This window comes from Sus scrofa, chromosome 16 (assembly GCF_054392235.1).
Source record: "Sus scrofa isolate SSC_HxYL_T2T_F1_AM1 chromosome 16, Sscrofa_HxYL_maternal_Yorkshire_Landrace_v2.0, whole genome shotgun sequence".
In the NCBI taxonomy this organism is placed as follows: domain Eukaryota; kingdom Metazoa; phylum Chordata; class Mammalia; order Artiodactyla; family Suidae; genus Sus; species Sus scrofa.
Genome location: NC_139398.1, coordinates 91299097 through 91318338, shown reverse-complemented (window position 1 = coordinate 91318338; position 19242 = coordinate 91299097). Strand labels below are relative to the sequence as shown.

The 19242-nt window shown below is 60.6% G+C and overlaps 1 protein-coding gene across 10 annotated transcripts in view; it reads right to left on the bottom strand.

Annotated features, from left to right (window-relative positions):
- Positions 1-12356: 12356 nt before the first annotated feature.
- LPCAT1 (lysophosphatidylcholine acyltransferase 1) overlaps positions 12357-19242 on the bottom strand; it is a 39456-nt gene continuing 32570 nt past the window's right edge. For all 10 annotated transcript variants that reach the window (XM_005672624.4, XM_003134168.6, XM_085001709.1 and 7 more), the window contains 4 exons: positions 18491-18644; positions 18116-18214; positions 15110-15251; positions 12357-14161 (listed from right to left, as the gene is read on the bottom strand). In XM_005672624.4, coding sequence (XP_005672681.1) covers positions 13977-14161; positions 15110-15251; positions 18116-18214; positions 18491-18644 — 580 coding nt within the window. In that variant the 3' untranslated portion in view covers positions 12357-13976. The remainder of the gene's footprint in view (positions 14162-15109; positions 15252-18115; positions 18215-18490; positions 18645-19242) is intronic.

Sequence of the window (19242 nt, the reverse complement as noted above, 5' to 3'; positions counted from 1 at the left end):
CGGTCTCGCTGCGCTCTGGGCTCTTATCCTGCCGCCCTGCCGGCCCCGCTGGCCAACCGGGGCGCCCGCCCTCCCTGGCTCCGCCTCTGTACCGCCCCAGGTGGGCGGAGGACGAGCCTGGCCACGCCCCTGCACCCCGCCCTCGGGACCCGACCGCTGGGTCTCAGCGAGGGCGCCAGTCTGCTGTCCGCAGCAGCGCGCTCTGCCCCAGGCCTTGCACGTCTGGGGCCTGGGGCGCCTGGGAGAGGGGACACCGCCGGGTCCCAGGCCTCTTAGGACGGAGACAGGTGGCTTTCTGTCTTCCTCTCACCCTAAACTGCAGCCCCTGTGGCTGCGGCACGCACCAGCATCTGCCTTGGGGGGCTCCCACAGCCCAGCCTCCGCTGAGCCCCAGTGGAGCCCGGCGGAGCAGTCGGTGGTGGGGAGGGAGCTGGGCGGGACGCGCGGGCACAGCACGGGGTCCAGGGCGCCGAGCTGGTCTTGCCTATGCTTCTCTTCCCCCTGCGTCTGCCCAGACCCTTCTACCCAGATGTCCGTTGTCTTCTCCCCCTGCGGCCACCCCTCCCGAGGTCCCGTGCCCTGAGGACACCCTGGACCGGCCCGATCCCACTGGGAGCTGGGGCGGAGCGGGCGGGGATCCTACACTGGGTCCTGCCCCCGTCCCTAGCGCCTGGTGACCCCTGCCCGCCCCTGACGAGCAGACTCACGCCGCGCCTGGGGTCTCAGCCTTCTCTGCTCTGGCCCGCGTACTGCCTCAGGGCCGCGAGGTACTTGATTGCCGCCTGGATCCGGGCTGCCGAGACGCGGGTCCTTCTGCGTCCCTGGGAGCCGCTCCCGCGCAGGAGCGCAGGAGCCGATCGAGTCCGCAAGGAGCGGAGCCTCCGTGCACGTTGCCCTTATCGAGCGCAAGGGGTCGAATCTCTCTCGCATTGGAAAACGATTTCCCCGACGGACCGGCTGGAAAGCTACAGCGGTCGATACAGCTCCAGCCGAGATGCCCCAGCAGGGCTGTTCACTCACCATCCGGAGGAATGGAGTCCCCAGGCCACCGGGCAGGCCCAGGACCTGCGGTGCTGGATGGCATCAAGGTAGGCGGCCACCCTGGCTCTGCACCTTGCAGGCCCCGTTGACCCAAGCCCAGCTGCTTGTCCCCCGCCCATCTAGGGTAAGCTCCACACAGGCCGACTCTGCACCCTATCTGGGCCACCTGTCCCTGCTCTGCAGAGTCACCCAAGCCGTGGCCCTCTGTTGGGCGCGCAGAGCGCCCATCAGCCCCGCCTCACCCTGGAGACCATGCCCCACTGCCTCCCACAGCCTCCTGGTCAGGGGCTGGTGCCCTCAACAGGGCTGTGCCGGCTCTCAACTGGACTGAGGCCTGACAGCAGGGCCCGGGACCCAGGCCCCTCTGGCTGCCACAGCAAAGTGCCCGGGGTGGGCAGCTGCTGGGCCTGCACATGAGGGTCACAGCTTGGAGGCTGGAAGTCAGGTCCCCACAGAGGGACACGGAAGCGCCCTGGAGTCTTTCGTAAGAGCCCTGGTGCCATTCGCGAGGCTCAGCCCTGTGACCTCTCACCCCCCAGAGGCCCACTTCTTGGGACCATCGCACGGTTAGGGTCTCAACACGAATTTGGGGATGCAGTCTGTCCTGTACCTGCGAGGAGGTGATGGGATTTCAGGAGATGGGGACGTGCACCCATCATGTCGCAGCAGCCGTCTCTCCCCGCAGATGCTCCCTGTCAGGGAAAAGGACTCGCCTGCGGTCACGGCCCACGGGCAGAGCCAGTGAGTTCGGAGCTCGGATGTGCGCATTGGAAGCGCACACACCTGCCTGGGGAGCGGACCCTGTGGGGGCAGCATCCTCTGCAGACACAGGCGGGAGTGACCCGTCACAGTGGCGGCTCCCATGTGGCCACGGGGTGACCACGCTCATCTGACCTGCCTCCAGGATCCGCCCCCCCCGCACAACCCCCACTCCTAACAGCGACCTAGGATGGAGCCCTGGCTGTTCGCAAACAGAATGACCTCGGGAGCTGGCCCGTAGCCTGGCACAGAAGACAGCAACCGTGAGCAGCCGTGAGCTGCCAGCTCCTGGCGCCTGCCTCTCCTGCCAGGGTCCTCCCCTTGGCACCTGCATGGGCAGAACCAGGGGTTAAGAGCTGATTAGGTGGCTGGCATGCATGTGAGTGTGCACATATGCGTGCGTGTGTGCACGCAGGTGCTTGTGCACATGTGTGTGTGATCTGGGAACAGGCCCCGCCCTGACGCCTCTATTTAGCTGGTTCCCTCTGTGAAAACCTCGGCTCCAGTGAAGCCACATTCTGGGGACCTGGCTGCGAATTTCAGCACCTCTCTCTGGGGACTCAGGTGAACCCACAACCCAGAGGAAGAGGAGCAGCTTAGGACACGAGGTCATGGCAGCCCAGCCCTGTCTGATCTGGACGCACAAAGACTGGGACAGGGACAGAGATGGTTTGGGAGCACCGGCTTCTGGGGTCCTGGTGCTTTTAGCGGGAGGGGGCCCTCGGGTAGTGCTGAGGAGGCTGGGAGAGGACGCCCCTCCCAGGACGCTGCAGGGCACGTGGGGACAGCACAGGCCTCGCTCCCTCCGGCTGTGCTTTAGACTGAAGTGGACAAGCAGACCCGTGGCACCTGGTCCCTGGTGGGGCACTGGGCCCGGAGCCCGCGGGGACATCTGTGTAGCAGCTCCCTCACCCTCAGCTCTGTTCCACCTCCTTCAGCCGTAGCCTCGAGGGAAGATAGGCTGCCAGGTAGCGAGTGGCCGGACCAGGCCTGACCTCAGGGGGGCAGGTCACAGGATGATCAGGCGGTGGCCTGGGCTCCGTCCTCCTGTCTGCTTGCTGATCGCCCTCTCCCAGTGTGGGCAGGACCGGCATAACCCTCGCTTCAGGCAGCGACCCTCGGGGCAGCATGCGGTTCTCTGCCAGGCCAGGGCTTCAAGGAGGCGAGCAGAGGAAAGAAAAGCCGCCAGCTTTTCTCTCCGGGAAGAGCTGCCGCCACTGCATTTCGTGTGTTCTGTGCTGCGACGTTCCTAAGGTTGCTCGCACTGCAACCCCGAGCTCCTCACTGCCCACGGCTGGGAGCCCAAGACCGCCCCCCACACAGCTCGGTCAGGCCCAGGGCTGCGCCTCAGCGCTGGGGCGGCCCCCTCCCGCCCCACCCCGAGTTCTCGTTCTCAGCAGGAGTTTGCTCTGTGTGTAGCTCGCCCGCAGTGGCTGGTGTTCTGCCTGGTGCCCTGGGGCTGCTCTAGCAGAACCCCGCAGACTCGGCCGCTCACACTGCAGAGTCTTGCTCCTCTCGGTCCGGGGCCGGACGTCCAGGGTCAGGGCGCTGGCGTCAGCAGGGGTGGTGGAGTCCAGAGTGAGCACACTCTCTGGTCTCTGCTTATGAGGGCACCCGTGCCATCCTGGGGCCCCACCCTCGTGACCCAGTCACCTGCCAAGGTCCCACCTCCTGATGCACCCTCTGGGGGATCGGCCTTCAGCCCAGGGCGTTCAGTCTGCGGGAAGGGACAGTTCCAGACGGGGGAATTTGATCTGAGCTAAATGTTAGGATATCATTATCTTTCTCGGAACTGTTTGCTTCTCCCTTGAGTCAATAACTGCCTGCCTTTTCACTGGTTAATTTTCCACGTTCCTGCCATGAGTTCATCTCCAAACCCTGTAACAGGTGGGACCCACTCCCCGTACCCTGCACCACAGGAGGCACCTGCCAGCGCTCACGGTCTCGTCGTTGCTACTATCATCTGGGGCCTCCTGCCTCCTCGTGCCCATGTGGACCGCTGGCCCTCCAGCCAGCCCTGCTGCCCCCAGGCTGTCCTGGCATTTCTGGAGTCTCTCTGAGCTTTCCTGTCCGGCCCCATGTCATCTGCGGTGTGTTTTGTTATCTTGGCATCACTGCTGCTCTCGGCACCATGAGGGAGAAGCCAGGATCTGCCTCCCAGAGCCCTCCCTGCTGGTCCCAGGCCAGACTTCGCCGGAGAGCGGCTGTCACGAGCGACAAGGATGCTGGAAGGGGAAGGGGGCGGGTCTCCTCCAGCTGAGCCGCAGAGGCAGGCGTGGGACGCGCTCAGTCTCTTCAGGGGCACCTGCTCTGCCCGGGGCACTTGCTGGTGACACTCAGCCCCCATTCTGCCGCTGATCTCTGCCTGGAGAAACAGACACAGGCCCCGGTCTGCGCTGCAGTCACCCCGCTCCCCCACTACTTGGCAAAAAACATAGGAGACTGTTTCCTTAGATGAGGCAGGGACAGCAGCACACCGTGACTGGGCTCCGTCCTCCTGTCTGCAGGACAGCCACTCCGCAGGACAGTCACCTTCAGTCGCAGGGCCACTCCACAGCATTCCGCCTTGGCCCCTAAAGCAACGGCACCGCTTGAATCAACCCGTGAGCAGGAAACGAACACGGAGCTGCCTCGCCGAGGCCCAGGCCCGCTGAAGATCCGCAAAGGGCCGTTCGGAAGCTCTGAAGCCGGCCCTCTGGGTGACGCTTCTCCGGGTCTGCTGGTCTGGGGCCATCACGACCCACGGACAGAGCGAAAGGCCAGGGGCTGCGTCCTGGGTCCCACCCTGATCAGTTTCCCACCTGGCCAGCACCGCCTTGAGCTTTTGAGGCTCAGAAAACACAACTGGAGCAGCCTCTCGGCCCCTGTTCCCCAATCATTCGTAGAGTTCTGTTTGGAGGGAGGCCCAGAGCAAGAGGCCCTGCCAGGAGGTACCATGGGTCCCCAAAGCACCTGCATGGGCCAACGCATCACCCAGAGCGTGGGTCTGGGAGCAGGTCTGGGGTGGGGCCTGGGCACCTGCATTCCTAAAAGCTACCCTGATGCTGCTGCTGGCTCAGGGGCCACGCTGAGAATCACTGACTGGGCAGGACCCATGGGGTGTGGAAGATTCTGGAAGATTGCTGGGTGGAGCCTCCGGATGCCCTTCAGGGGCTCAGTGCCGACACTGGGAGTTTTGGAGAAGAGCCAACATTCTTCTGAAAATCCTTCTTCTCCTTTAGAATAAGTATAAGCGGAACCATTGCAGAAACTCACAGAACTCCCGTTGGCACATAAGCTGAGCTGTCCCTCGAACATGAACCCACCACCCCGGAAAGCTGGATGCAAATGATTCCTTGTCATCATCTGGAGGCCACATGTGCTCTCACAGGCTGAGCAGGTGCTGGGGACACATCCAAGCTGCCGGAACAGGTGTTCCCAGAACCCATGCCTGGGCGGCACAGGCATCTCTTACGGCCATGGCTGCGGACGCTGGACCCCACCGTGTCCCGACCCCACTGGGAACGGGACGGCTGACGGCCACTCTCAGGGGAGGGTCTTCCTGGGGGCATGTGCTCAGCACAGGGGCCGCTCCTTAGCCCAGGAGGGGAGACGCTCACGCTTCAGCTACCGTTTGTGTCGTAAGAGACCTCAAGAAAATTGGGAAATTGATGACAAGAACTGGTTACATAATCACATGTGTGGAAGATCTTAATGAATCTACGAAACAACCGCTGAGCTAACAGGTGAATGGAGACGATCGCAGGATACATGGGAATGGACTGTGTTTCTATGCAGCAGCAGCAGCAAAGAACCGTGCAGTAAAGGGTAAGGTAATTTCATTTACAGGAGTGTCCCGGACAAACTGCTTAGGCATAACATGCCAGATGCCAAGGTCGACCCCCAGACTCCCCGCTGGAGGGAGAGGCCAGAGCACCACGCCCAAGACCCAAAGGCCCACGGGCGCCAAGATGTTAATTCTGCTCAGACGGACCACAGATTCCACCGAATCCCAACCAAAATTCTAACTGGCTCTTTTGAAGAGCTCCACCCGTTGGTTCTAAAATGTACAGGGACCCAGAGTAGCCAAAACGACGATGCTGAAACAGAACAAGACCGGAGGACCAAGGAAACGTTTGTAATCCCGCGTCGGCGGGCGACGTGCCTTATTTTCTGTCCCTATCCTGCCCCTGTGCCCTCTGCCGTAACTGACACACAGCAAGGGCGCAGCTTGTGAGGCTGACCATGTAGCCGCGGGCACTGTGGGGACAAAGTCCTCATGCCCTGTGTGTCCATCTGTACCCACCCCGCCAGGCCGCCGCCATACGCTGACCTGGATTCGACAGACAGGGAGCCCTCCGGGAAGTGCTCCCGGGATCCCCTCCTGCTACTCAGCACATTCGAGACGACTCGCTCGTGGCAGGAGTCCGTGAGCTCTTCCTTTTTTTCTTTTTAGGGCCACACCCGCAGCCTGTGTGGGGATCTCAGGCTAGGTGTTGAATCGGAGCTACCGCTGCCGGCCTACACCACAGCTGCAGCTGTGCAGGATCCGAGCCGCATCTGCGACCTACACCACAGCTCACGGCAACGCCGGATCCTCAACCCACTGAGCGAGACCAGGGATCGAACCTGCAGCCTCATGCTTCCTAGTTGGATTCGCGTCCGCTGCACCCCGACGATGGGAGCGCCAGTGAGCGCTTTCTCCTTGCTAAGCGTATTCCGAGATAAAGCCACGGAGACATTCGAGCATAGGTCTCTGCTTCCATCCCTCCTGAGTCAGTGCCGAGCTGGCGGACAGCTGGGGCATTGGGCTGGTGTGTGTTTAACTGCTTTTAAAAGCTGCCACGTTGTTCTGTAAAGTGCTGCACCCACCCGGCACCCCCACGCCCGGCGTCTGCCCTTGGGACGGCCAGGGCTCTTCCCCGGGTCAGCCCTTCCGCCAGCCGAGCGGGAGGAGCTCGCGTGCTGGTGCGATTCCGCACTTCGCTGCGGACAGAAGAGCTGAGCGGTCCCCGCGTGTGTTCCTGCGCTCGGGCCAAGTGGCTGTTCAAGTCTTTTGCACACGTGGTTGTTTGTTTAGTATATCGCGTGGCTATGCCGTGATTGAGTTTGGGGAGTTCTTCGTGTATTCCGGATCCAAGTCCTTTATCAGACAGGCGCTTTGCAAACGTTCCCTCCCATCTTGGGCTGTCTTCTCATTCTCTTAATAGACAGAGTCTTTGGAAGATCAGAAGGTGTTAATTGCGATGAAGCCCAATTTACCAATTTTTTTCTTTTATGAGTCTTGCATTTAGTGCTGTATTCGAGAAATTTTTACTCAACCCAAGATCACACAAAGTTTCTCCTGAATTTTCCTCTAAGAGTTTGAAAATTTTAGGTTGTACCTCTATGTATGTGGTCCGTTTTATTTTGTTTTTAAATTTTTTTGTTGGACAATGCTGTGCCAGTCTGTGCTGTGCAGCAGAGTGACCCGGTCATGCAATTATATATTCTTTTTAAAAATATTCTTTTCCATCCTGTCCCTCCTGGGCGAGTGGATCGAGTCCGTGCGCTGCCCTTTCTAAATGGAGCTGTTGGCACATAAACTCGTTTTGAATAACACGGTGTCGGGCACAGATCAGTCTCGCGCCCTCCCTGCGGGTCACGGGGAGCAGAGTGGGGACGGTCTCAGTCTGTGTGGCGTCTTCCCGTCCTTCTCCTTGAGGCTGTCTTGTCGGGTGCAGGTGTCAGGGCTGTCACAGCCCCGAGCGGACGCCTCCTCCCCCCGCGGCCTTGCTTAGACCCGCTAAGCTTCCTCTCCGCATCGGCCGGCACCCCTGCCCCCGATGGAGTGGGCGCCCTCTTCCTCGCGGCCGAAGTGTGTTTCTTCCAGGCATCATGACCGGGTCTCGCTTTTACATCCAGTCTGACGATGGTGCCACTTGTTGGGGGCGTTAGAGCCCTTGAGTGGCGCTGACATGGTCGGGTCGAACCCAGCACCTGCTCTGCTGTGTCCTGTCCCTGCGCCGCCTTGTCCGCTGCCCTCAGACGCAGCGGTCTTGGTCTGAAGGCCCACATGGTGCCTCCAGGTGCCTCCTGTGGCTCCGTGTCACCCTCGATGGCTTCACGCCCCTGCACACACGGTTAGGACGCATGGGGGCACGCCTGGTCACACCTCCCACCTCTGGGTCATCGTTGTCCAGCACCCACCGCCACGTGTCCTGGACCCCAGCTGCGCCGTCGGTCTTGCTGTGGATAATCAGCCATCCTCGACGGAGACGGAAATAATGAGAAAAAAGCACCTATGTTTACATGTATGATGACGGCTTCTGAGCGTCCTCAGGCCGCTGTGTGGGTCCAGATTTCAACATGAATCACTTTCCTTCTGCTCTAAGGACTTCCTTTCACTCTGTGTAGTGAGGTCTGCTGGCCAGTGATGACATTTTTTCAGGTTTCGTGTTTTAAAACATTTTTAATGCTCTTTCATGAAAGATGCTTCACTGAGTGAGGAATTCTAGATTCTTTTCCTTTGCAGATTTTACAGATGCTGCCGCACTGGCTTCTGTCTTTTCTGGCAGGACATCTGCTGCCTGCGTGGAGGCGGCTTCCCTCCGCCCGACTTTCTCTGTCGCTGTCGATTTCAGCATTGGGTCACGATACACCTGCTGCGTTTCCTCCGACTCTGGGGCTCGCTCTTCACTGAGCTCCTTGAATCCCTGGGCTTAGAGTTGATATCAAATTTGGGAAAAGCATTTCTTTTTTTCTTTTCTTTTTTTTTTTTTTTTTTTTTGTCTTTTTGCCATTTTCTTGGGTCGCTCCAGCAGCATATGGAGGTTCCCAGGCGGGGTCGAATCGGAGCTGTAGCTGCCGGCCTGCACCACAGCCACAGCAACGCAGGATCCAAGCCATGTCTGCAACCTACACCACAGCTCACGGCAACGCCGGATCCTTAACCCACTGAGCAAGGCCAGGAATCGAACCTGCAACCTCATGGTTCCTAGTTGGATTCGTTAACCATTGAGCCCCGACGGGAACTCCTGGGAAAAGTATTTCTTTCTTCAAACGCTTCTGTTTGCCCTTTTCCTGGGGACTCGGCGGCTTGGACGTCAGGTGACGAGAAGCCCACTCCTCACCTGCGCTCAGCTCCGTTTCCGTCTCTTTTCTCTGTCATTCTGAGCAGTTTGTACTGCTGCTCCTCGGGTTCACTGGCGCTCTCTTCTGCAACGTCCAAGCCGCCCCAAACCCAACCAAGGGCTCTCACATCCCAAACATCTCTTCCTACCTGGAGACTTTAGACTTGCGCCCTTTATTTTTTTTCTTTTTCTTTCTTTTTTTTTTTTTTTAGGGTCGTACCATGGCATATGGAGGTTTCTAGGCTTGGGGTCGAATCTGAGCTGTCGCTGCTGGTCTACACTACAGCCACAGCCACGTGGAATCCGAGCCACATCTGCAACCTCCACCACAGCTCACAGCAACGCTGGATCCTTAACCCACTGAGTGGGGCCAGGGATTGAACCTGCATCCTCAGGGACCCTGGTCAGATTCGTTTCTGCTGAGCCATGACAGCGGCCCCTAGGTCTGTGTCCTTTAAAGGACATCTTTCCTGCCTTGACTAACCGGGGCGCGTCTTGCTCCCAGCTGGCTTCGGAACGAGGACCCGGTGATACTGTGTCAGGGTCAGCGGTGCCCCTGCTGTCTGTCATCGGCCACCGCTGTCTGTTGCTCTTGATGTTAGGGGGTCTCTCCTGTCTTTCAGCATCGAGGTGACCTCCGATTGGATGCAGGCACTTGAAGGTCACCTTTGGGTGCTGGATCGCTGCACACGCTGCGTGTTCTGCAACTGCGGGCTGCAGGGAGGTTCCAAAGAGCTTGGTCAGCCTTGCAGGCCTTGCGTTTAGGCTTTGGCGGGACTGCCCGAGGGCTGCAATCGCCACGATTCAGGCAAAACCCACCCGCCGCCGACGTTCGGGATGGAGGGGGACCATCTGCTCCCCCACCGTGGCCGGAGTAAAGCTGTGGAGACGTTCACTTTCCTTTAGTTTAAAAGAAGGAGTGGAGGAGTTCCTGTCGCGGCTCAGCAGCTTAAGAACGTAGTCGCCGAGAGGATGCAGGTTCGATCCCTGGCCTCGCTCAGTGGTCAAGGATCCCGCGTTGCTGTGGCTGTGGTGTAGGCTGGCAACTGTAGCTCCGATTCGGCCCTAGCCTGGGAACCTCCGTGTGCCGTGGGTGTGGCCCTAAAAAGCAGAGAAAAAACAAACAAACCAAAAAAAGAATGACTTGGAGCCTGAGCAGCTCCTGACAATTGCAGGCCGAGTCAGGCCCCTCACAGACCCCGCCAGGCTCCCGGCGGCTGGGGGCTGCAGGCTGGGTTCTGTCCCGGGACACGGGTGTCTTCCTTTGGATGAAGAAATAGACCCTGGATGAGTTAAATATTTTGAGATTTATTGAGATTTACTCTCTGGCCAAGCCTCGAGCCCATTTGTCACCTGCTTCTCGTGCATTTTAAAGGCAATTAAATCAATCTGGAAAACGGGGTTGTTGCAAATGCCTGCATAATTGCATCTCTCTCCCCGGTGGGTCTGTGGATCCCCGAGGGAGCCGCGCTAAATCTCCAGCTAGCGTCGCGGATGCATTTAATTCCTCTTTTCATTCTGCCAGTGTTTGCTTAATACATTTTAAGCTACGTCACTGGGCCGGGCGGCTTCAGGACGACTGTCCTCCAGCCGCACTGAACCCCGCCCCGCCGCGCACTGTTTGCCTTTGACGCTGCGTTCGCGGCCGGCCCATCCTAAAGGTCACTTGCTGTGAAATTAATCTCGCTCCGTCCACGGTCTCAGGGTGACGTTTGCATGTTCCTATAGTTCCCGTTTTGTTGTGTGTTTTAACTTCAGCATCTGCTTACACAGCACACATGGTGGGGTTTTTCTTTGTCTTAAATTTGGTCCAGGATTTCCCCAGTGGCTCAGAGGGTTAAGGATCTGGCATCGTCACTCCCGTGGCTTGGGTTCGATCCCTTAGCTGGGAACTTCTGTGTGCCTTGGGCTCGGGCAAAAAAAATGGGTCCAGCACATGTCGCGGGGCCTTTAGTCTGTGAGGCAGTCGCTAGGGCGGGGACTTAACCTGCTGTTTGCTGTGTTCCGCTCGTGTTATTTATCCGTCCTTTGGTGTTGGTTTTCACTTTCCTGCTTAGCTTGAGTGAAGTTATCATTTTAAAATACCCCCTTTTATTTCTACCTGTGGCTTACGAGCCTGTTTTTATCTTGTTTCCTCTGGGACGTTTACATGTTTAAATTTTTTCCCTGTCTCCCTTCAAACAGCGCTCATGCTCCCTGCGGGGCCAGACGTTTCTCTTTGGTCCACGGTAACGATTTTTCTCCGGAAGCTTTGAGGATATTCTCTTACCAGAGGCTTCCAGAATTTGTTGTATGTTTTAAAATTTTTACTTATTTATTTAATATGTCTGATTAGGGCCACAATAGTGGCATATGCAAGTTCCTAGGCCAGGCATCGAATCGGAGCAGCAGCTGCCGGCCTGCACCGCAGCCACCGCAACACGGGATCCGAGCCGTCTTCGACCTACACCACAGCTCACGGCCACGTGGGATCCTCAACCACTGAGCGGGGCCAGGGATTGAACCTGCAGCCTCATGGTTTCTGGTCGGATTCACTTCCGTTGCCACAACCGGAACGTCCTGTCCCTGCGTCCCTTTCCTGGGACTCCAGTCACCTCTGCGTCACTTGTGTCTCTCGCTCAGCTTTCCTTTGGTCTGTGCTCCCTGAGCCCACATGCCGCCACTCCTGGCTGCCACGTCTTCTCCCTCGCGTGTATCTCGGGTGGGCGGGCGTGGGCCTGCCTCTCTCCCAGACCACCCAGCGTGTGAGCGGCTCGGGGAGGGGGCCTGGGGCGGACCGGGTCCCTCACCCAGAGCTGAGCGGCCCAGAGCAGGCGTGGGCCCAGGACTTGGCTCCGGCCCTGGGCGTTGGCTTGCGACGCAGCCCCCACCCCAGGGGGGCGTGCTGGTCCTCATCTGAATACAGGTATGGAGGTGCCCTCTCTGCCAGCACCGCCACCTGGTGGTTAAGGGCAGCCTGGCAGCCCCGAGCCCTTTGGCGCAGGGCCGCTGCTCTGGCCCATCTCCTCCTCCCACCTGGAGGGGGACCACACGCCCTGCCCCGGCCTCCCCGACTTACCCCTGCGACAGCATCCTCAGGGGCTGAGGCTGAAGCCGAGGCCACGCGCCCGTTTTCTCCCGCGCCGCTGTGGAGCGACGGCAGCCTTCGGACACTTTTCCTAAATCCTCACGGACGTAACAGGCCTGGACGCTCTGCTCCGCGAAGTGCGTGTTTCCCGGGGAGATTCTAGAAGCCAACTCACCAGGCTGGCAAAAGGTCTGCGAGGCTGAATTCTGTGAAACGCCAGCCACTGTCCATGCAGACCACCCCCCCGCCACCCAGAGAGCTCTTTCTTCAGAATCTCACTGTTTTTCCCAAACACGAGGAAGCACGGAGAAACCTCAGCTAGATCAGCTCTCCCACCGCTGAGGTCACGTCTGTGGTCTTTTTAATAAAAAACACGTGTAACAAAACACACCCTCAAGTACATGAGACTCCACGTTTTATTCATTCCATCGAGAAGACAAGGCTCCTTTCGAGGCGCCCCCCCAGGGCCCTGCAGGCGATGCCCCCCCCCCCCCTCGGCTCCTCGACCCACAAAGGGTTCAAGTCCAAGCTCTGTACATTCACAGTTCTGAAGGCTCGTGATCACAAAAGAGAAAAGAGAATCCGGAGGAACGGACATCCATTCGAGGTCTGCTGATCAGAGATTTTTTCCTGAAAACGCAGAGGCATTTCATTCCAAAAACCCTTCATGCGCAGACGCGGGGCCGAGCCCCTTCTCCGAACATCTCAGGTCGTTCCCTCCTTCATGGCGGGTGTGGGTTTTTCTCTTTTAAAAAGGAATCTTCACGCATCCTACGGTCGCGAAAGCGCCTCTCGCTCCCAAGGCTGCTTTGGAAATCCTGTGTCCAGTGGGCCGAAGGCCCTGGAATGATGTCAGGTCCCCCCCACCTGCTGGCGGGAGGGGCGTTGGAATGAAGGAAGTGACAGGCTCATCTCCGCCCCCAGGAAGCCAGTAGCGTCTTCCCTGCACTTCCGCCCGGTGGTCACTTGCTATGGATTTGCCCCCAAGAGAAAAGCCAGTCCTCTTAGGAATTCAAAAACCATTTCCCAAACAACAAAGCCAGGGGCTTTGCTTCAGGGAAAGAACTCGGCCTGTGGTCGTCATTGTGCTTTGAGGATAGGCTTCCAGTCCCCGAAAAAACTATCAAGGGGACAAAGGCAGCACCTGGCCCCCTCCCCTGACTCCGGAGGATGCCCAGAGGAACCCCGGGTGGAACGGGGAGGGGGAGGGGGGCAGAGCCACCGGCCGGGGGACACCTGGCCCGGGAGGCTCCCGCTCAGCTCACAGCCCGTGGCGCCAGGTCAGGCTCCCACTCGGGTGAAGTAGACGCGCTCCCACTGAAACAGAAACCCCAAGCTGGTCTATAGGGGTCTGGGAAGGGCGGCGCCAGCAGAGGGCGGCGCCCAACAGGGGGGGTCACCTGGCCCAGGGAGGCAGGAAGCGAACTCAAAGCCCCCAGCCTCTGGTTCTATCAAAATAGGGCCTGTAAATAAATCTCCTCCGACCCTCAAAGGAAAATGAAGTAGAAAAACAATTTTCTTTTTATAAAAAAAATGCTGCATGTTTCCTGTAGTATCTAAATGAAGTTTATAAAATACTCATGAGCTCCTGCAAATATAGAAACATTTAAAAATCAGACGGCGGCTCTGCCCAGACTCGGCGGCGGGGGGGCAGTCTTTGTGCTGGAGCTGGGGACACGGCCGCTCGTGTGTGTGTGTGTGTGTGTGTGTGTGTGTGTGTGTGTGTGGGGAGGTGCGGGCCGGCGCCGCCCGGGCCCCACGGTGGGTGGGAACAGAACCGGGGGCGGGTGGTGGCTGGGGCGGGGGGACCACAAAGTGGCGCCGGGCCGGAGCTGCCCCCTGATCTCGAGGCCGGGCTGTGTGCCCCGCTGGCTCCCCGACGAAACGACCCCGCGTCCCCGAGGCCTGGGCCCAGGGGCAGGAAAGGGACAGCGTGGGGGAGGGCGAGCCCCAGGTGTCGTCACACAGGCAGGGCGGCGGCAGCCGGGGGGAGGCTGGTCTCTCCAGAACCTTCCATCCTAGTCCAGTTTCTTACGAAAAGGCTCCATTCCAGCGGCCGAGGGTTCGGGGCTGAAGTCGGCGCAGAAGCCGTTGGGGGTGGGGGCCGGGAGCGGGTGCACGCAGCTCGGGGGGCGCGTCTGCTCGGGGTACAGGTGTTCCTCCGCAAAGTTGGGGTTCGCCTCCGCGAACCTCTTGAAGTCGTCTGGAAAGAGAGAGGCGCCTGGGTTACGGCCGCGGGGTGGCGCTGGGGGCTCTCCCGGGCCCCCCTCACACTCCAGGGCGTCGTGGCGCATGGGGGCGCCCAGGAGGCCGCAGGAAGGACCGCGCTTCAGGGGTCTCGGCGGCGCCCCGGTCACCGCCACGTCCTTTCGGCCACTTGGGTTTCGGGGAAGCTAAAGGACGGTGTCTGGGATGGGCGTCGGTGCCGAGCCGGGGGCGGGGGGGGGGGGATCTTCCATCCTGGGGACACGCCTGGCACCCCAAGGCAGGCGCGTGGATGGGTGGGGACGTGCTGGGCCACGGTGCACACGAGGGTGGTTCGCCCTGAGGGCCCCTGAGGGCCTGCGAGGCTCTGCGCCGTGTGTCCCCGCTGGCCTGGGCCCGGTGTCGGGTGGGGTGCACCGAGGGCTTGGTGACGCCCAGCGGCCTCGGCGTGGGGCCCTGCAGGAGAGCAGGGGATGGGGCCGCGTCCCGGGAGAGTCTGCGCCGAGCCGGCGCTCACTGCACCGCCCGCCTCCAGCGCAGACAGCGCAGCCCGTGCCTGACATTTGGATGCAGTTTAAAAACACATCCAAACAAGACGTGAACGGTGACCTTTCCTGAGCAAACGTCTCCTCTCATCTTAGGGAGATTACGCGTTCATCTTGAACCGCCAACGGCCGGCGCGCACAGCGGCCGCCTTCACGAGGCCTGGGTCCCCAGAGGGTTCAGGTCCCAACCCCCAAGGACCTCGGCGGCCTGCTCTGTGCGGAGAGGAGACTCAGCAGGAAGGAGTCCCCACGGGCGGGCGTGGCCCTGTCCCGCCCCGCAGCCCCTCCCCAGGGACCGAGGCCAGCGCTCAGCCCTGCCAGGTCCCAGCATCTCCGTGCCCGAGGGGAGCGTGTGCGCCCCCCACCCTGCACAGGCGACGTCCCCGCTCCCGGCCACTCACCGAACGTGATCCTGCCCTTCTCCTCCTGGTCGATTGCCCGGAAGAGGCCGGTCACCGTCAGTTCGGCCACCCCCAAGGCGGTCTTGAGGATGCTGGACAGGGTGTCCTCGTCTATGCTGCCACCCTCCTGGGACCCGTACATCTGCAAGGCAGAGGCCGGTGGCACCCGCGGTCCCCGCCAGCCCCTGCTGTCCAGGGTGGCCGCCTCTCTGCATGGCGTCCCCAGCTCCTGGGCTCAGAATGGCTGGAACTCAGTTCCTCCACCCGCCCCGGGAGTGCTGGGCGCCTGGGGCAGGGCGGCAGCCGGGAGTTTCAATACCCTGCTCTTCTGTTTTCAATCGACCAAGAGAGAGTGGTTCATACGCTGTAACCTAGGTTACATCCAGCTTTGGGTTGGGAGGCGTCCACTCAGACGCCCACCTGGATACACACACTGGGCTGTGACGCGCCATCACCAGCAAACCCAGCAGGTGAGGAGCCAGGCTGCACCCCCCTTCAGAAAGCCCTGGGGGACCCATGACGGCCGCTCCAGTGACCCTGCGTCTCCCTTCCTGCCCCCTAATTCCCACTCCAATGCTTTACATTCGCCAATAATCGTGACCCCCCCAGGCCCCCCCCTCACCCCATAAAGGCAGAGCCCCAGATCCACACTCTCCCCCGCGGCCTGTGACCTCGCTGTGCCCGGCGTGCCGTGTACCTTCCAGGACCTGGGAGCAACGAGCCTCTTTTCGGAGCGCCCTGGAGTTTGCTGCTGCGGGCGTCTCGCAGTCACAGGAAGAACCCCGGGCCCAGCGCAGCACTGGTTGTGGACCAGCTGAGGCCAGCAGCCCAGCCCTCACATCCCGCAGCCTTACCCTGACCCCTCCTCCTGCCCAGCTCTGGGGGCAGAGGCCCTGCCTCCTCGGAGTCGAGGAGGGGCTGCAGGAGAGCTGTGCGCTGAGGGGCTCTCCTCCCGTCTCTGTGACCTGGGGCCCCACCAGCCTGCGCCAACCCCCAGCTCTCTGGAGCGCACACTCTGCCCTCCCACCCAGAGGTGGGCTCGCGCAGGGTGGGGCGGCTGTCCCCTGGTGGTGCTGAGCCCAGCAACACGACACGGACCTGCCACCACATCCACCTTCGGGGGTGGCAGACCCGCCAACGGTGCCCTTCCCCGGGGCCCGGCCCCCCTTGGTGCAGGTCAGCCTGAGGCCTGGCAGTTCCCGAGTCCTCTCCATGCACCTCCCTTTCCACTCGGCCAAACATCTGCAGACTAACCCCCGGAGCTTCGGGGGCCCGTCAGGCGCGGCCAGACCCAGGCGTCCTCAGCCTCCCCCAGGCCGGCGTGTGGGATGAGCAGGTGCCGGCCCAGAGGCTGGGCTGTAACGCTGAGAGGACTGCTGCTTCTACCCCAGAGAGGGGCTCCGAGGCTTCCGTGTGCGAAGCTGCCGGGAGGGCTGGGCTCCTGGAGGGCTGGGCTCCTGACGGAAGGACCTAGCCCCGGGGCACCCTCTCCACCTGCGCTGGGGGATTTGCACCGTGCCCGTAGCTTCTGGTTTTACATACATCCTCAGCACGGGGAGGCAACAGGACGCCTGCAGGCGCTACTGCGGAGACTGCGGCCAGCAGGTGTGCCGGGGAGTCCAAGGGTCACCATCACTAAAACGCTGCATCGGAACCGCCAGCCCGGGGGGACCTGGGTCACACAGGCACGTGTGCCTCTGGACAGCCTGTCCCCTCTCCCACCAGGTCGAGGGGCTGCCTGTCCAGCACCTGCCAGCCATGCGGGAGCCAAGGACTGTGAGCCTTCCGACCTCAGGTGGGACTTGTGGGGACGCCCTCATGAGCAGGACAGGCCAGCACCACTGGTGGGGCGGTGTCTGGCCAGGGGGCCGCCTGCCACCCCAGGGCCCATGAGAGGCAACTTCTCAGCGAGTTACTGAGGCGGTCACTGCAGGGACCTTGTGTCTGTTAACCTTGGTGTCGGCTGCCGTGAGGGCAAGTCGCTGTGGAGAAGCACCGGGACCCCTCGCCCCCAGCAGCCCCTACACCTGCCCCTCAGGCGGAGCCCTTTCAGCACCACCCAAAACAGTCAAGCCCGGCTCAGCGCTTTCACTAAGAAACAAGGCGACCTCCCCTCCAGCCACGGATGTCATAGCAGATTCTACTGGGTGACGTCAGAGAAGCTGCCAGCGGGGCCCCTGGGGGTGTGTGGTGAAGGCAGGGCCAGCATGGGGGTTGAGCCCACGGGCAGCCCTGGGAGGCACCTGCCCAGGCTGGAGGAAAGGCACAGGCTTTCCTAGAGGTCACCACCCAGTTAACGCCCCTGCGTAATCTGCAGAAGCCACCCTGCATCGTGGGGGAATCTCCCGCTGCGCCGGGGTCAGAAGTGAGCACAGGGCTTCCTGAGCTATACATCAGGTTCTTGTGAGTCTGGCTAATTTGAGTTGCACCTGTGAGATGCATCCACAAGGAGACCCTGAGAATCACATCTCTAGGTGGGCAAAGCCTGCCCAGCTTCATCCTGGGTGACTGAGCGGGCTAGGCCAGCCCTGAGTGCAGCCAGGTGAATCTGCAGGTAGGCGGGGGCCCCATCACGGGCCTTCCCCAGAATCCCAGACTCACTGCACTGCAGGTGAAGGGCCTGGCTCTGGGCTACACTGGGGCAGGCAGCTCCTCCGTCCATAGGCCCTACTCTCCTCTGGTCACAGGCTGACGGGGAGGCCGTGTGGGGAGGCTGATGAGACGCGGGCTGTGTGTGGTGGCGTGTGGTACCCCCGTCTCGCTCAGGTGCCCAGAACCCCCAAAGCCCCCACTCCAGGCCCTTCTGAGCGTGGAGCCCTAATTCCAGGCAGAAGCCACTCAGAGGAGACTTGTGGGCATTTTCACAAACAACAGCCAGACAGACACGTGAGACTAGCGGGCCGATGAGCTCACGGACGTGACAAGGGACTGTGAGGTGCACCGCGGCCTGACCTGACCTGTGTCTCACGTCCCCACGAGCTAAAGTCACGTAAACGCCACACTTGCCTTGAATGCCAGCTGGACGGTGTCCAGGGTCCGGGAGGGCCGGCACACGACGGACAAGGCGACCACGAATTCCCGCAGGTCCATCTCGCCGCTGCCGCTCTGGGGAGAGAGGCTTTCAGGTGACAGCCCTGCCACCTCCCGAGTGCACGAGTGGCCGTGATGTCCCAGGCCTTTCAGCTTCAAAACACCCCAAACTCCAGGCGTGTTTACCAGCAAAAGCTGACCTGTGCTTTAACTGTGGGGGGCGCTGGGGGACAGGGAGGCGGGGAGGAGGACAATGGTTTCCCTGCTCTGCTTCCAGAATCTTCTGAAGAACATACTGCTCAGAGAGGGACGGCGATGCCCTCCCCAGCCCCGGATCGGTGGTGACCCTACCTCATCAAACAGGGAGAACAGGTCCTGCAGCGCCTCCGACTGGGGGACCTCCAGCTGTGCCGCAAACTCCGGGAGGGACACCCTTCCGCGGGGCTTCCTCCGAGCGCTTTCTGCGTGTCTGTCCAGACCTTGCTCGAGCTTTTCTGGTTTTAGACTAAACAAAAAACGAGGGAGCGCGTTCTCGTCGTGGCTCGGCAGTAACAAACCCAACTAGGATCCATGAGGACTTGGGTTCGATCCCTGGCCTCGCTCAGTGGGTTAAGGATCTGGCATTGCCGAGAGCTGTGGTGTAGGTCGCAGATGCGGCTCGGATTCTGCATTGCTGTGAGCTGTGGTGCAGGCAGGCAGCTGTACCTCCGATTTGACCCGTACCCTGGGAACTTCCATATGCTGCGGGTACGGCCGTCAAAAGACAAAAAAAAAAAAATAAAAGAGGGAAAGATTTTCACTAAATTACAAGGTGCTGAGGACGGGAGCTGTTCTGGTCTGTCTGAAGACTCAGTGAAACGCTATACAAGTGTTCACAGCCTGAGCAGCAGCCAGTGCTCAAGACGAGGGCGCTGCTAGGAACATGGAGGCGTGAGCGGGCCCTGCGCCCCTCGCCCTCAGGTGCAGGAGGGGTGTCCATACAGACGGCCGTGCGGCCACGGAGGGTTTAGGACGCTGATGCTGCGTGAATGAAGCTGTTACTGGAGAAAAGGAAAACCCCAAACCTCAGAAAAAGCACAATTACCTCCAGCTCGGTCACCAGG